At 37.7% G+C, this 18,928-nt stretch overlaps 1 protein-coding gene across 3 annotated transcripts in view; it reads right to left on the bottom strand.

The window, feature by feature from the left end:
* MTPN (myotrophin) overlaps positions 1–18,928 on the bottom strand; it is a 79,483-nt gene that overhangs the window by 24,028 nt on the left and 36,527 nt on the right. For 2 of the 3 annotated variants that reach the window (XM_055591011.1, XM_055591012.1), the window contains exons 2-3: positions 4,735–4,848; positions 3,826–3,909 (exon numbers count right to left, since the gene is read on the bottom strand). In XM_055591011.1, the coding sequence (XP_055446986.1) occupies positions 3,826–3,909; positions 4,735–4,848 (198 nt within the window). Of the gene's footprint in view, positions 1–1,772; positions 3,738–3,825; positions 3,910–4,734; positions 4,849–18,928 lie in introns of those variants that run through there. The other variant, XM_055591013.1, reaches the window with a different exon arrangement.

The raw sequence follows: 18,928 nt of genomic DNA on the forward strand, positions 1-18,928 counted from the left end.
ATGACCCAGATAATCACGATGGTATGATCACTCACCTAGAGCCAGACATCCTGGAATGTGAAGTCAAGTGGGCCTTAGAAGGCATCACTACGAACAAAGCTAGTGGAGGTGATGGAATTCCAGTTGAGCTATTTCAAATCCTGAAAGACGATGCTGTGAAAGTGCTGCACTCAATATGCCAGCAAATTTGGAAAACTCAGAATGGCCACAGGACTGGAAAAGGTCAGTTTTCATTCCAATCCCAAAGAAAGGCAATGCCAAAGAATGCTCAAACTACTGCACAATTGCACTCATCTCACACGCTAGTAAAGTAATGCTCAAAATTCTCCAAGCCAGGCTTCAGCAATACATGAATCATGAAGTTCCAGATAGCTGGTTTTAGAAAAGGCAGAGGAACCAGATATCAAATTGCCAACATCCGCTGGATCATCGAAAATGCAACAGAGTTCCAGAGAAACATCTATTTCTGCTTTATTGACTATGCCAAAGCCTTTGACTGTGTGGATCACAATAAACTGTGGAAAATTCTGAAAGAGATGGGAATACCAGACCACCTGTCCTGCCTCTTGAAAAACCTGTATGCAGGTCAGCAAGCAACAGTTAGAACTGGACATGGAACAACAGACTGGTTCCAAATAGGAAAAGGAGTACGTCAAGGCTGTATATTGTCACCCTGCTTATTTAACTTCTATGCATGGTACATCATGAGAAACGCTGGGCTGGAAGCAGCACAAGCTGGAATCAAGATTGCCAGGAGAAATATCAATAACCTCAGATATGCAGATGACACTGCCCTTATGGCAGAAAGTGAAGAGGAACTAAAAAGCTTCTTGATGAAAGTGAAAGAGGAGAGTCGAAAAGTTGGCTTAAAGCTCAACATTCAGAAAAAGAAGATCATGGCATCCGGTCCCATCACTTCATGGGAAATAGATGGGGAAACAGTGGAAACAGTGTCAGACTTTCTTTTTTTGGGCTCCAAAATCACTGCAGATGATGACTGCAGCCATGAAATTAAAAGATGCTTACTCCTTGGAAGGAAAGTTATGACCAACCTAGATAGTATACTGAAAAGCAGAGATATTACTTTGCCAACAAAGGTCCGTCTAGTCAAGGCTATGGTTTTTTCCAGTGGTCATGTATGGATGTGAGAGTTGGACTGTGAAGAAAGCTGAGCGCCGAAGAATTAATGCTTTTGAACTGTGGTGTTGGAGAAGACTCTTGAGAGTCCCTTGGACTGTAAGGAGATCCAACCAGTCCATTCTGAAGGAGATCAGCCCTGGGATTTCTTTGGAAGGAATGATGCTAAAACTGAAACTCCAGTACTTTGGCCACCTCATGCGAAGAGTTGACTCATTGGAAAAGACTCTGATGCTGGGAGGGATTGGGGGCAGGAGGAGAAGGGGATGACACAGGATGAGATGGCTGGATGGCATACTGACTCAATGGACCTGAGTCTGAGTGAACCTTGGGAGTTGGTGATGGACAGGGAGGCCTGGCGTGCTGCGATTCATGGGGTCGCAGAGTTGGACACGACTGAGCGACTAAACTGAACTGAGGTCGAAAGAAAGGCTTATCAGAAACAAATACATTTCTGATCTACAGTTTGAAATTTGGCTACAAAGAAGGAGCTGGCTTAGGGGTACCTCATTTGGTAAATGACCAGAGCCCTAAGCTAAAAAAGGATCCCTGGAGGTTTTTATTTTCAGAGAACAAAAAGCCTTGGCTAGGTACAAAAGGTCACAGAAAGACAGAGAAAGGAGTCGTCGTCGTCATTCATTTCTTGTTTTTATTCTGACTTATTAATTGGTAATTAAGATATAACTGACACTTTAAGGTATACAACAAAATGATATGTCTATGTACTGTGAAATGGTTACCCCAATAAGTTTAAATAAAAATCACCTGACATAGTTAAAAATTTTTCCTCTGAGAACTTTTAAGCTCTATTGCTAAGTCACTTCAGTCGTGTCCAACTCTGTGCGACCCCATAGACAGCAGCCCACCAGGCTTCCCCGTCCCTGGGATTCTCCAGGCAAGAACACTGGAGTGGGTTGCCATTTCCTTCTCCAATGCATGAAAGTGAAAAGTGAAAGTGAAGTCGCTCAGTCGTGTCCAACCCTCAACGACCGCATGGACTGCAGCCTACCAGGCTCCTCTGTCCATGGGATTTTCCATGCAAGAGTACTGGAGTGAGCATCTCTCAAATATAATACAGTATTGCTGCTTCTTTTGCTCTACACTCAGAAGATATATTGAGGTGGGCCAATTAAGCCAACCCTAAGGAAGAAAGCTGAGAGACAGAGACAAAGAAATCAGATTCTGGTCATGTGGCTTAAACCCACAGAAAAGCTGTGCCTCAACCTAGAACTGTGTGAGTCAACATGATCTCTTTTACTGCTTGAGCCTGTCTAAGCTGGGTTTAGTTACTTTCAATAGAGAGTCCTAACCAATAAAATATTACAATTAAATCTTTCATGAATTGTAAATTAGTATTTGTAGCCTCCGACAACCAGTTTTTAACATAATACAAAAACATTCCCCCAAGGCTGAAATTATCCATAGTTCTCAAAGGTTTTTTTTAATCTTTACATGAGTGTGGGGGACGGGAAGACAGGAGAAAGATACAGTGGCTGGAAATCTTCATGACCACATTCTATCAAAGATACTGGATCCATTACAGTGGCAAAGAATAATGTGTTCCTTTATTTTAGCTTTTTAAATCAGTGTGGTATATAATATCTAAAAATTACCTCAAACCTCCCAACTCTCCAAAACTTGCAAAAACCACCACCACCACACATTTCAAGAAATCCGGTATTTGTGCAGAAGGTATGGGTAAAACCCCCTAATTTTAAAGGACCTGGGTTAACTGCTTTCAGATAGTACCTTTGAAAAGTTGTCAATAAAGTGTTGGGACAAAAGTACTACTTTCTTTCCCAATGTTCTCCAAATCCTACTGAAACTGAGTCTATGAAGCATAAAATCCTCTTTAGTCTTAAACATAATAAAAGCTACTATTTATTGACTATTATAATGTGTCAGGTACTATGCAAAATGCTTCATATATATTTACTCATTTTATTTCTAACTCTTTCTTGCTTCTTTTAGCAGGACCTATTTGAAAATTCCAAATTAAACATTATGAACATTTTCCAGAATATGGCCATGAAAAGATAATCTTGGGATTAACGTGAGTGCCTTATTTTACGATGATTTCTTGTCTTCCAACATTTGCAGTTTCCATCTAATACAGTTAGAATGGTTGCAACTGACTGGTTAATTTTTAAGGCTGGACTCTGATTACAAGCTCTCAAATCAAGGTCAAAGACAAAACACTGGAAAACTCCAAATGTACCATGATCTCAATCACATCAAGAAACCAAATGACTTGGAGAGTCCCTTACAGCAATCCTCAATAATCTTGCTCAGAAAGATCACTACAAAGAAGTTTACAAATTTCAAAGGCAAGGTTATAAAAGTGTGGTATGTGAATCTGGAACCAGTCCGCAAACTGTTACTAGCACAGGACAATATTTTCTGTATTAAGTACAATGTCTAGTTCAGCTAACTTTTAAAAAGAAAATTGCAAGATATTCTTGATGACGGAGACTGTGTTGACTTATTTTCTAGCTCAGGCTCTTTACCCACCAAGAACTGGTAACAGGGTGTGGATCAGCTCTTTCAAGCAACATTGATCTAGTCTTCAATTTTGGCTGTTACCTCTGATTTTTCTGTTCCTGATGCCACACAAAATTTAAGTAAATTAATAACCAATTACTTAGCTTGAAGAGTTATAAAACAATAAAAACCAGCAATTGACCTCACCTTTGACAGAAGCAATTTCACGCAGGAAACATGACCTTCATAGACGGCAGACAGAAGAGGTGTGATATGATGTTTATCTGGAGCCTATGAAAGAATGAGATATAGATCACTTGATCCATTTTTCATTTCTTCCTTCTCTCTAGATCATTAGAGAATGTTTGTAAATAACTGAAAATCAATGTTCTCCCATTTTTAGCCTCTTACAGAGCTGACAGAGGCCTAGGCCCACAAGCAGTTTCTCCTTAGAAGCCAGTGAAACAGAGGGAGCAGGACTTCGACCCCAGCTCAAATCTGGACTCTGGCACTTAACTGTGTGACTAGTTACTTAACCTCTATGAGCCTCAACTCCCCACTACTGTAGGCTCGCCAGTATGAAGAGGTAACAGATGCCCACAGTTGGGCCAGGTGACATGGCAGCCCCTGAGATGTGAAAAGTTCATCTCACTTGCTCTTTATGGTTAAACATTTTTCTGAAACTCTGAAATGCAGAGGCTACAAAAGGCAAGAATCAAGAGATAACTGCTGCCTGACTGTTGTCCAAAAATCCACTTTTAGATTTTTCGTATGACTACAGGGCCTATCCTCCATTGGGTGATAGCCATTTGCTACCTACAGATAGTGCTAACTCTCAAACTGCTTTAGAACATGAAAAGGAAGCATGAATCTATCTATCCTGTGTCCCCCACCCCCCAGTTTTATCAGTTTAAAAAAATAAACTTGTCCTGCTTACTAAAAAAAAAATCACAACCATGTATTTCTAAGCTACAGAAATTCAGCAAAATTTCAGACTATATTCTTACTTTCACATGAGATTTCCACCAGTAACTATTTTACAAATCTACTGAAAACAACTACCCAATAGCATGCAACAGGAATTTTTTTTCTAGTATGACAATGTTCTTTACATACATTAATATCTGCTCCTTTCAGCAGCAGAAATTCCAGGATTTCAAGCTGTCCACAATCTGCTGCATAATGAAGAGGCTTTCTTCCACCTTCTAGTGTCCGGTTGACATCTTCTCCCTTAGAAGCCAAATGAAAACAGTATTCGTAAGGATGGTAGACTGAAGAACGGAAATGAGGCATCTGGTAGCTTTACCTTCTTAAAGCTACAAGTGTTTCGTCAAAGAATTACATTACCTGCAAAGTGAAACAAGCAACCAAGAACTTGAAATTAAATTCTGCACAATGGTTAGCACACAGTATGACCGCAATTCAAACCATTAGTCAAGCTGAAAACAATTATTAAAAAAAAAGCTAAATGTAATGAAATATATGATTGTGCTCTATTTCTAAGGAATTTTAATCACCATGAGGTCAAGATGTGACCAGCAAAGAAAAAATGTTGAGTTTAAATACTTAAAGATTTTACACAGATCATATAACATGTATTTTAATACTTCAGAGAAAGCATCACTACTTTGATGGAGGCAGACATCACTATCAAAAGGTAATCAGTATTAGCTATTAAGAATTCATTTCATTCATTCATTCAAATTTAAGCTCTATTGAGGGTCAGCTCTGTGCACAGAGTGAACAATGGTAAACAAAATCCGAAATGGTTTCTGATTCCACAGAGCTTACCACCCAGTGTGGGAGGCAGATAGTAATTTAATAATCACATGATTAAACATACATTTAATGGAGTTGTGAGAATTAAAGTAACTGATCCATGCAAAGCACTGAAAATAAAGTGGTATAGCTAAAATTAACAGATATATGATTAGCTATTATAAGCTACTTATATAAATAAGTATTTATTTAAATACTGAGTCAAATCCATTACTCAGTATTTTCATTTTAAGGTTAAGGGTCATAATATAGATAAAGCATCTATTTTACAAACAATAAAATCATTAAATTCAAACAATTTGAAATCACTAAATATACAGAGCTATTTTTTTCCCTTAAGGAAAAAGTTTACCTCCAGGGTTTTACATCCTCCAGAAAATATTAGCGTTATCATCTTATTTTTCAAGGGCTGGTACTTTAAAAAAAAAAAAAAAAAAAGAAAGCATTCCAAGAGGTAAAACCACCTGCCTGTCACAACGATCAGTGGAGGCCTCAGAGCATTAAGTCAGGAAACTAAATTACACACAGTGTTTCTGAGTTCCAGGCCAGATGTATGTTTTAAATATATTGTCTCTATGTCAAGAATTTAATAAAAAATAATTTTCCTCCTTTTTAATTCCTCGATGATAAAACAACCTTTTTCAGTTAAGAGGATATGAGTAATTCACAGCAGTAACTTCTAATGGATTGTTTATTCAAGTCATCTGAATGCAGAGTGCCAAAGAATAGTAAGGAGAGATAAAGACTTCTTAAGTGAACAATGCAAAGAAACAGAAGAAAACAATAGCATGGGAAAGCCTAGAGATCTCTTCAATAAAATCAGAGATACCAAGGGAATAATATTTCATGCAAAGGTGGGCAAAATAAAGGACAGAAATGAATGGGCCTCACAGAAGCAGAAGAAATTAAGAAGAGGTGGCAAGAACACACAGAAGAACTGTACAAAAAAGATCTTTACGACCCAGGTAATCACGAGGGTACGATAACTTACTTACAGCCAGACATCCTAGAAGGCGAAGTCAAGTGGGCCTTAGAAAGCATCTTTCTATGAACAAAGCTAGTGGAGGTGATGGAATTCCAGTTGAGCTATTTCAAATCCTAAATGATGATGCTGTGAAAGTGCCACACTCAATACGCCAGCAAATTTGGAAAACTCAGCAGTGGCCACAGGACTGGAAAAGGTCAGTTTGCATTCCAATCCCAAAGAAAGGCAATGCCAAAGAATGCTCAAACTACCACACAATTGCACTCATCTCACATACTAGTAAAGTAATGCTCAAAATTCTCCAAGTCGGGCTTCAACAGTACGTGAACCATGAACTTCCAGATGTTCAAGCTGGATTTAGAAAAGCCAGAGGAACCAGAGATCAAATTGCCAACATCCGCTAGATCATCGAAAAAGCAAGAGAGTTCCAGAAAAACATCTATTTCTGCTTTATTGACTATGCCAAAGCCTTTGACTGCGTGGATCACAATAAACTGGAAAATTCTTCAAGAGATGGGAATACCAGACCACCTTACCTGCCTCCTGTGAAACCTGTATGCAGGTCAAGAAGCAACAGTTAGAACCAGACATGGAACAACGAACAAACTGGTTCCAAATTGGGAAAGGAGTATGTCAAGGCTGAATATTGTCACCCTGTTTATTTAACTTACAGGCAGAGTACATCATGGAAAACGCTGAGCTGGGTGAGGCACAAGCTAGAATCAAGATTGCTGGGAGAAATATCAATAACCTTAGATATGCAGATGATACCACCCTTATGGCAGAATGCGAAGAGGAACTAAAGATTAAGGTGGGGAAACAATGGCAGTAACAGATTTTATTTTCTTGGGCTCCAAAATCACTGTGGTTGGTGACTGCAACCACAAAATTAAGAGACACTTGCTCCTTGGAAGACAATGACAAACCTAGACAGTATATTAAAAAGCAGAGACATTATTTTGCCTACAAAGTTCTGTATAGTTTTTCCAGTAGTCATGTAGGGATGTGAGAGCTGGATAATAAAAAAGGCTGAGTGCCAAAGAACTGATGCCTTCAAACTGTGGTGCTAGAGAAGACTCTTTAGAGTCCCTTGGACTGCAAGGAGATGCAACCAGTCAACCTTAAAAGAAATCAACCCTGAATATTCACTGGAAGGACTGTGATGCTGAAGGTGAAGCTACAATCCAGGAGAAGGGGATGACAGAGGATGAGATGGTTGGATGGCATCGCTGACTCCAGGGACATGAGTTTGAACAAACTCTGGGAGATGGTGAAGGACAGGGAGGCCTGGCATGATGCAGTCCATGGGGTCACAAAGTCCGACACAAGTGAGCGACTAAACAACAACAACGCTCCTTATACAGTAAATTAACACATTAGTAGAAAGAAGATGTGGGAGAAGGCAATGGCACCCCACTCCAGTACTCTTGCCTGGAAAATCCCATGGGCGGAGGAGCCTGGTAGGCTGCAGTCCATGGGGTCGCTAAGAGTCAGACACGACTGAGCGACTTCACTTTCATGCACTGGAGAAGGAAATGGCAACCCACTCCAGTGTTCTTGCCTGGAGAATCCCAGGGACGGGCGAGCCTGGTGGGCTGCCGTCTATGGGGTCGCACAGAGTCAGACACGACTGAAGTGACTTAGCAGCAGCAGAAAGAAGGTGTATAACATACTTAATATCACTGGAGACTGGGGAAGAGCTCCAATTCTACCAGAGTTGTAGGACCTTAAGACTACTTTCGAAATCTTTGTTTTCTTCCCATTTTCACTCCCATCTATAAAATGGGACTAAAAACACACCTCACTGGATTTTAGTGTATCATCAAATGAAATAATCCATGCAAAGTATCTAACAAAGTACTAGACAAGGTAGTATGTTTAATAAAGGTTAAGTATTATTGCTGTGGATTGATTCATACTAGTTCTAAAAGACTATCCAAAATTAGGTTAATGAAGGTTCAGAATAATGGCTGAAATATAAAGATATGACTTATTATACTTTATATTCAGAAACAAATTTAAAAGTAAGGCCAACCTGGAGTACCAGCTTAATCTTTATTCACAACTGCAGAAATGTGAGGCTTTGTTTGAGGCAAAGAAGTATTGCTTAAAATGATTTAGATAAAACTAGTTTTCCTTTCACTTCCTTTCCATTATTCATGCTAATTATTAACTGGAGAGGATTAACTAGATAGGCCTTTTCAGTGGAAGAAAGTAAAGAAATAACTGCAGTTGTCAGTTAAGACAGCTTTGTCAAAAGTTGTGTTCCTGAATTAAAATACGTGATACCGTCCTTCTCAACTTGGTATAAATGTGCAAAAGGCATATGAAAAGGAACAGTTGTGAGTTTAAACTCCCCTTTACCCCTGCAGACACTGCCTTTACAATTCTTATTTTAGCAGACAAAAATGACAATACTGGAAAGGCTTAGTGTGACTGACAGGAAAGAAAGCATCTTCTTCTGTAGGCCTTTGAGGAATTTATAGTACTAAATACCTATATTGGGAAAGTAGAAAGGTCTCGAATTAACCATCTTTGTCCTTCTACCGTAAGAAAATGCATGGGAAAAAGACATATGGAAATCTCTGTACCCTGCTGCAAACCTGAAAATGCTCTAAAAAATAAAGTCTATTAAAAAAAAAATAAATTCAAAGTGAGCAGAAACCAATGAAATGGAAAACAGAAAAATAATAGAAATCAAAAGCTATTTCTTTGAGATCAATACCATTGATAGATCTCTAGCTAGAATGATTAGGGGGAAAAAAAGCACAGAAAGTGCTAATATCAGATTTTACAGACCATCTTCCCACAAAGAAACTCCCAGGTCACAGATGGCTACACTGGTAAGTTTTACCAAACACTTAAGAAAAAATGAATAATAATAATTCTGCACACTCTTCTAAAATAATAGGAAGGCTAAAATGTGTTCTTTGAGGTCAACATACTCTGATTCTGAGACAAAGACATTACAAGTCAGGAACAGCACAGGATAATGTCCCTCACGAACACAAACTCTAAACAATGTTAGCAAATTCAATCAAATAATGTATAAAAGTACAAGAGGCCATGATTAAGTAGTATTTATCCCAGGAATACAAGGTTGGTTGAGTATTTGAAGACAGTCCACATAATTCACCATTTTAACAAACTGAAAAAAAGAAAAACCGTACAATCATCTCAAAAAGCATCTGACAAAATCCAACATCCTTTACTGATAAAAGCTCAGCAAACTAGGAAAAGAAGGACATTTCTCTGGACTAATGAAGGGCCTCTACAGAGAAAGTACAATTAACATCATACTTAACTGGTGACAGATTGAATGAATGCTTTTCTCCTAAAACCAGGACAAGACATCTTTCTTCTATCACCTATATTCTACACTGTTCTAGAGGTTCTGAACAGTGCAACCAGGGAACAAACAAACCTCATCCATTTTGAAAAGGAAGAAGTATAACTGTCTTTGTTTACAGATGATGATAGCTATGTAGAGGAAAGTCCAGTGGAATCTACCAAAAAGCTACTAGAATAAGTAGCAATGTTAAAGAACAAAAGATCAATATACTGACTCAACTGCATTTTAATATAGCACCAGCAGTTAATAATTACAAATAAAAACTAAAACCAGTATTATCTACAATAGCATACAAATTTATAAAATATCTGGTAATAAGTCTTAACAAAAAATACAATACCTATATACTTAAAATCACCAAACACTGTTGAGAGGAATTAAGAGAGGATCTAAATAAATAAATGGAGATAAGCACATTCATGGGTGGGGAGACTGAATATTGCAAAGATGTTAATTTTCCACAGATTGATATATAGATTCAATGCAATACCAATTAAAATCCTAGCAGGCTTTTAAAAAAAAATTGACAAACTGACCCTAAATTTCATGTGGAAAAACAAACAATCTAGAACAGCCAAAACAACTTTGAAAAAAAAGAACAAACTGGAGAGCTAACAATATCTGACTTCAAAAATTATTGAAAACTGCAGTAATCAATAAAGCATGGTACTGGCATAAAGATATAAAATACAGAAACTAATATATACTAATAAAAAAGCAGAATAGTAGTTGCTTACTGGGGTATTATGGAAGGGAGGGACTACGAAGGGGCACTTGAGGGTGATGGAATCCACCAACTTCATTATCTTGACTGTGGTGATGGTTTCATGATTGTATACATGTCAGAACTTATCCAGTTGTACTCTTTAAATATCTGCAATTTCTTGCATTTAAATTATACCTCAATAACATAGATTTTCCTAAATCAAGTCTCTGTGGCTCTATTCTTGATGCTAACTAAAATTTGATGTAGAAGAGGGGCAGTAATGACTAACAGTACTTTCATGGGAGACTTAAAAGGAAAAGCTACTTGGGGTCAAGTTATTTCATTGTTAATGCTAAATGAAAAGCTCCTGACCTCTGTATTCTATAACTCAACAAACTAGATGGAAGAAAAGTTTTAAGGTGGAAAAAGTGTGGATCAGTATGGCCCCTACTAGCTGGGTGGGCTTCAGATATCAAAACAATTGTCTGCAGTGCTGGAAAAAAAAATCTTACTCGGCACCTCAACTTCCAGCCCCATTATGCTGACCCCATTCCTTTCCACTGTCTTTTACCCAGTTAATTCCTACTAATCCTTTAGAATCAAGCTTTAATCAAACTTCCTCTAAAGTCATCTTTGAGTAGTATGACCTTCACAAGGGTACCCAAAGCAGCTTGTATTTATACATTCCACTCAACCTGCCTCTATCTGTATCCTCTATGAACGCAGGCCACACATCATGTCACTATTAGTTACTTTTGCAGCTCTAATGCCTAGATAGTTTCTGATACATAGTAAATTTTACATAATAGAAGCTTTTATACTGAACAAATGTGAAATTGCTCAAGTGAAAGACTTGGAAGTAAGTCATACACACCATCTTCTACTTCAAGCAACTACTGATAATGCATTCCTTATCCAGTAATAGCAGCAGTAACTTGAGACCAGTGCTATGTTTACTGACGGAGGGATTGGAATGACAATTTAACCAGCTCCCCAGCAGTTGGAGAGGTGTTAACTTCAGTAGTGGTGGTGAAATAGGGAAGATAGGCAGTGCTCTATCTAGTTCCTTTCTCCTCACTCTCAGTAGGCATCAGCGATCAGAAGAGAGGATGTCAGACATATTCTTCACCTTCATTCTAACTTCATGAAACATGACCAGCTACGGAGAAAAATCTAACCCTAATTTTGTCTCCCAGATTCTGGGGATAGAAGTGAGAGATGCACAATTTCAACAGGTCCCTTAGCATTACATGGCAATCTTACCATGTTCCTGTTTTTCTTGCTTTTACAGAGACTATTTTAAATCTCTTCCACTTTTTGTAAGCCTCCTCCTTTCTTTTTATTCTCAGCAGATAACCTTGTATTCTTCTCCAAACAGAAAATGGTCTTCAGACATGAATTTCCTCCTGAACTTCTATTTTCCTGCAACTGACAAATCCTTTCCTATCTAAAGGCAATCCCTCACGTAAGTTTTGGTATCATCCTTTTTTGTTGTCTTACAAAAAAACTCATTCCTTTGTTATCCCTTTTCTTGCCTGTGTTTTCAACCTCTCCTGCTCTACTTGCTCCCTTTCATCAGAATATGCCACTCACAACTCCATTAAAAAAGCAACAGCAACATTAAAGTCTATCCTTAGGCCTGACATCCACCTTTCAGTTACTATTCTTTCTCCTCCCTTTCATAGCTAAACTTGCCAAAACAACTGTGAATATCTGCTATCTCCGGTTTATTACTTCCTGTTCTAATCTGGCTTCCACCCTCATTATTATACTATAGCCATTTTTGCTGACATCAAAGACCTCCATGTTGTGAAATGCAAAGGTTATCTCTTAGCCCTCACCTTAACTGAGGTCCCAACATGACAAAGTGGATCACTTCTCCCCTCTTAAAGCACCCTCTCTTCCTCTGGCTTTAGGGACACCACGTTATAGTAGTTTTCCTTCTGCTCTCTATTTCTTTGTTGTTTCCTCTTCTGATTTGTCCACTTATAAGAGATGTTTGGAGAAGGCAATGGCACCCCACTCCAGTACTCTTGCCTGGAAAATCCCATGGAGGAGCCTGGTAGGCTGCAGTCCATGGGGTCGCCAAGAGTCAGACACGGCTGAGCGACTTCACTTTCACTTTTCACTTTCACGCATTGGAGAAGGAAATGGCAACCCACTCCAGTGTTCTTGCCTGGAGAATCCCAGGGATGGGGGAGCCTGGTGGGCTGCCGTCTATGGGGTTGCACAGAGTTGGACACAACTGAAGCGACTTAGCAGCAGCAGCAGGAGATGTTTAAAACTAATTTTTGAGATCTTGATTATGAATTGATTATCATATATAATTCAGTTGATAAAAACTGGTTAGCTTTATAGTCCAGTAATAGTATATACCTTGATTACTTCTTCAGTGATAGTTTTTATGTTTTTAAAGACATCATGCAATAGAATCATATCATGTGTCACAGAGTTGGACAGCAATAAATTCTCACCATGATGGGTGTGTAAATAACCAGGCAGATGACAAATAACTGCACACAGCTTCTGTTTACCACATACAGTTCAGGTAAAGCAGGCTGACAAATATAACTTGTCAACACATCCAGGCTGGTTTAGCTTCCCTTTTCCCTTTTTAGCAAGAATAATTTATCCAGTATCATTTTACTCTCCTTTCCGTCATCGCAATGTGAAGCCTGTTGGTTGTTAAATATACAACAGATTTTTGTTACATTAAAATTATACTTTTTACTATATTTTTTTTGTACCAAGAAATCTGTTTTGAAGCTATTTTGTTTCTATATATGATATATTCTACTTGACAATCAGTGAAGAGACTTTCAAAAAGCTTACAAATTCTTTTGTGTGTATACATTTTCTAGGTAAAGAGCCCAGGTCACTTTTCATCAGATTCTCAAAGGGTACCATGATGATCCCTGAGAAGTTAGGAACCCCTTCCTTTAACTTTTCTACTTTATGATGGGAAGTAGTATTTAAACAGTGGGAAGACCACCAGACAGAAACCCTTAGTACTAAGTTACCTCTGCTACTGCCCACAATGAGGAAGCAAGAAGCTTGGAAGACCTTGGAAAACTCTGCAGCTGGAGCAGATGGCCTCTTAAGTCTACAACTGTTCCCCCCCTTTTATTTAAGACCAGGGAAAACAGGTGTTTCTATACCTCTGGCCACAAAACAAAGTAGTAGCTTAAGAGACTGGAAGCGGAAAATGGCTGCTACATATAGGTACATTTAACTTTCCACACAAACTGGATCAAGCAGGAAGGTTTAATACAACAACACGAATCATGTAAAAAATACATCTACATTTCAAAGTAAAAAACTTTTTTTCAAACCTATTCTTAGAGTTGTTTTGCCAACAAAAGTAGGCAATGGTTTTTAAAAAGATGCAATATGGTATCTGAAAAAGACATACTAATTGCAATCAATTTAATTCAACATTTACTGAGCCTACTGTAAGTTAGACACTGTGCTACTTGCTTGGGATAAAATAGGAAGGCTGAACTCTGATTAAAAGAATTTGCTACCTTCTTGGGAAGCTAGCATGCAAATAAATGAATGCCATTTAGTTAAGTACCACAAAATACAGAGGAACCTTAATGAACTTAATGTTCGACAACTTTGTTGGCAATTCATCTTTTACTGCAATTTAACTTTTCATCTATTTATATCTTGTATTGTTAATTCAATGGCCTTAGGGGTCAGACACCACATCTTATACTTTTTCATTTGTACCATAATTCTAAACATGGTTCTTTTAAACCTTTAATAAAAATTTGTTTTGACTGCTAATTATAACAGCATATTCTAAAATGCTAAATTAAGGAATAACAGTATTCAACAAGGTGTCTACTGATTTGGAGAGTGCAGATGTATGTGTATGTAAGAGAGTGGTACCTGGGGAAATTAAATAATATATTATGCTATATGGAATTTTCATAGGCCAACAGGAAATCCAGGTGCTCATTTGGAAAGCACCTATAATACATTGTTGCTGTGAACTGAACTGAAAGTCACTCAGTCGTGTCCAACTCTTTGCGACCTCATGGACTATATAGTCCATGGACGAGAATACTGGAGTGGGTAGCCTTTCCCTTCTCCAGGGGATCTTCCCAACCAAAGGATCAAACCCAGGTCTCCTGCATTGCAGGCAGATTCTTCACCATCCGAGCCACCAGGGAAGCCCAAGAATACTGGAGTGGGTAGCCTATCCCTTCTCCAGTGGATCTTCCTGACTCAGGAATCGAACTGGGGTCTCCTGCACTGCAGGCAGATTCTTTACCAGCTGAGCTACCAGAGAAGCCCCTGTTGCCGTGAGGCTTCACTGAAATAAGGTAATATATCTGGTACAGGAAGCACTCAATAAATGTTAACTGATAATATTATCAGAGGTCTCAAGAGTTCTCATTTGAATAGTTTCCCAATCAATTTTCCCACTTTCAACAATTTAAAAAATGTAAATCAATGTTCCTGAAGAGTAACACAGGAACACTGGTCACACCTCTTCCTCACGCAAAAACATTTCACCTGCTCCCTTTTGTTAAACAGAAAATCTTCACCATGATACTCAAGTCATCTTCAACACCAACTTACCATTCTGGACTTTTTTATTCTCAGACACACTGCTCCCAACGTATCTGGGAAACTTCACTTTGTTGCTCTTCTTGGTCTACTGAAATTCCATTGCCCTTGAAGATCTATTTTCTCTATGAAACTTTTACCTGATACTCTCCCCGCCTTCCACCCTTGATACTCTTGATAAACAATTTCCTCCATTTAATTCTTATAGTTCTTATTTATATGTCTTTTACTACATTTACCTTTATTTAATTAGGTATATGTCATTTTGATGATAACACCATTAAAGGACAATGCCTTATACTGCCTACCTACCATGTCTATGGGTGACTTGTACATAAAAGTCCAATTTAAAGAATTAACGTATTCATTTATACCATGTTTGTCACACTATGTAACCTTTTGCTTACCAAAACATATACAAAACAAATATAAAGAGGTATTTAAAAAACACTGTTAAGAGTGTCTGAAAGCCACATAATCTCACTGTTGGAAAGGACTCTGTCATCTAATTCAACCGCTCATATTGCATCTGAATCCCTGCTTGTGTATGCCCAGCATACAACTGAATCTCTCTAATGAAAGGCAATTCAAGACCTTACAACAAGTCAGTCTATCCCTGCTTTAAATGCTGTAAATTTCACTGCTTACTGGTTTTGATCCTGTTCTTTGGGGACACATGGAACAAGGAGTTCCCCCTTTCATTAGATTACTGTTTAGTAGCCATGGTACTAAAATGAGATTTTTTTTCTATATGATTTGCTGTCATCTTGAATTTCAGTTACTTTCTGAGTATACATGGAGGGCCATTACATAAACTGCTATTAAACTGCATCTTAAAAAAGTCACCTTCTTTTTCCAGGCTCCCAAGTTCTTTCTAGATTTTATTAAAAGAGTTTTGTTATTCCTCATCTGCCCCTCCCTCCAGTTGTATCTCCCCTATCCTCATATGGTCACCTAAAGACATTTATTAAAAAATTAAATAAGAAAAAGACTAGGGAATGAGCCCCACCAGTGTCAGAAAGCTTCCTTCAATTTGCTGCATAAAGAGATAGGTAGTGTATTTGCGTACTACCATTCAAACTATCTTAGATCTAGTTCGTCACACTCTCTTCTAACCATCCTTTCCCATATGGCCCCAAGCATAACATTCTATCATCCGTAGTTTCAATGAAATGCTTGAGATTTCCTTTATCTAACAGTCAAGAACTGCAAAAAAGAGAATATAAATGTTTACAGGTTCTGACATTATCTGAATTATGTCCACAGACTTGAAAGTAAACTGAACTCCAGTATAAGTAACATATTCTGAGGGAAACATTTTCTGATATGCCTGTCCTAACTTCTGGGAAAACAAGCAGGAAAGGACAATCCAAAAAAAAGTTCAGAAAACTACTTGCATATTCATTCTTAGCTGCAGAGCCTGCTCCCATGAGAGAGAAAAAAAGTGATCTACTATTTCTCTACTCACAAAGGATCATCTTATGCAGAGACAGAGTCAGAGACCTAAGGCACATTCCTGTCTGAAGAATTTTTTCTGAAGTTTATTAGAAGCAGGCAATATCAATATAAAGCATAAAAGATCTCATATCAGGCCAACAAAGTCACCTCAAACTAGAATTCTAGCACACGAGGCAGAAGCAATCATCACATCCTATCTGTTCACGTACCCTGAAACTGGACAGCTTTCCCACTTTAAAAGGTAAGTAACAGAAGAAAAACAATATGGGAATGCATAAAAATTAATCATTTAGCAAAAGAAAAGGAATATCACATTGAATCTCAAGAAACTTAATTTTAGCAAGCACTTATAGTGTGACCAAAATGGAATCCAAAAGACATGTTTTCTTTGAAACAGGTATTTTAAGAAGAAAACCGGCAAACATACACAGTGAACAAACTGAGATGCCAGCTGATTGGAAAAGCAAGTTGGCTAAGAAAGTAAAATGTAGCAAGAAAATGAAAACTGTAATAGCAAAATTAAAATCTGCACCAAAGTCAGTAGAACTGGGCAGCACTACTCAAGAAAAATTAAATCAAGAATTGACAACAAGCTTATCTTCCAGAATATAAAGGTGATAAAGAAATAAAATTAATTTAAAAAAAAGGATAATTGGTATGTCAAAAGTTCAAACCTATAAACACAGAAACAGAACAAAGGGAACAGAAATAGTGATAAAAATAAGTTTTTTTGAGCTCAAGAAAGACCTGAGTCTGCTGACCATAAAAGCTAATTATATTACAAACAAAACTGAACATATCCCCTCCATCAATACAGCTTTTCAATTTTTTATAAGAATAAAGCAAAAACAAAAAGTGTAAAAAAGAAAAATACATTAATACAAAAGAAAATTAAATTAGCCCGATTTTATTTTGACCTCTCCACAACACAGACTTTTAAAGAGGGAGGAACAATCTACAATAAAGGTATCCAATCCCCTGAGGAGTTATTGACACTAATACTAATGGGAGATGTGTGAGGTGCTGGAGGGTAGGCAGAAGGTTGAGAATCTCTGATCTCCAGTTTGGAAAGAATACGTTATGCAAATCAACATTCATGTGTAAAGGCAGTCTTGGGAATCAGCAAATCAGAAAATAGATCACCTGTGCTCCCTTGAGTGGGAGAAAAAGGTGAGGAAAATCTTAAGATTTCTAGTGCAGTATTTGCCAACATTTTAGTTCCAAGATCCCAAAGAACTTTTTTTTTTTAAAGGGGATTATATCTGTAGGTACTTACTGAATGTGAAATTAGAAAGCCTTTTAAATGTTTATTAATTCATATAGAAATAATGACATTACATGCTAATGTAAATGCAATTTTAATAAAAATAACCATATTTCCCCCACCCCAAAATTGAGAAGGGTGGTACTGTATATTATTTTTGTAAATTTTTAAAATGCTTGCTTCAATAGAAGACAGCTGATTCTCATATCTGCTTCCACATTCAATTTATTTTGACATACTCTTTTGGCTGAAATATATGAAGAAAAATTTGGCCTCCTGAAGATACGTAGTTTAACAAGTAAAAAAAAATTTAAGTCTTTTTAGTCAATTATGGATATTCTTCTTTGACATTATAATAAATATCCATGCAGCATGATTCTGTAATCTCCTGCATTGGCCATTTAGAATATACTGGATTATCCATGTATTAGAATATACTGGTTTACCAATATTGGTTTTCCAATATATTAGAATACATTGGTTTATATTTAGTTATGCAAATCTTCCTGATGTTGACAACTTTCTTTATACAACAGCAAAACATCACATTCATTGATATCATCTCAGATCTCACTGAAAAAGTCTTTTTAAGTACTGGGAAGTCGTCAAGCTCAGAACGGCAGAGGTAAATGTTCCAAAATTTTAGTTTTCTCTGAAAATCTGAATTTTGTCATTGGCAATAAAAATTATCACCTGTTTTCCTTGAATTGAGTCTCATTAAATTCATCCTCAAGACAGTATCTGCCAAATATCCAAGTCTGAATAACTGAACTCATAATGTAATCAGTTGGTTAAAAACAAAACAAAACCACCAACCAAACAAACAAAAAAAACTGATGTGGGCTTCCAGTTCAAGATGGTGGACTAGAAGGACGTGTGCTTATCTCCTCCTGGGAGAGCACCAAAATCACAACTAGCTGTTGAACAGCCATCAACAGGAAGACACTAGAACCCACCAAAAAAAATGCCCCATGTCTGAAGACAAGCCACAGTGAGACGGTAGGAGGGTGCAAACACAATAAAATCAAATCCCATACCCGCTGGGTGGGTGACCCACAAACTAGAAAACATAATACCAAGGAAGCTCTTCCACTGTTGTGAAGGTTGAGTCAGGCTTCCCAGCCTGGGGAAGCAACAAATGGATTGGGAATCCCCAGGGAATCTGACACTGAAGGCCAGTAGGATTTG

Source organism: Bubalus kerabau, chromosome 8, assembly GCF_029407905.1.
Source record: "Bubalus kerabau isolate K-KA32 ecotype Philippines breed swamp buffalo chromosome 8, PCC_UOA_SB_1v2, whole genome shotgun sequence".
Lineage (NCBI taxonomy): Eukaryota > Metazoa > Chordata > Mammalia > Artiodactyla > Bovidae > Bubalus > Bubalus kerabau.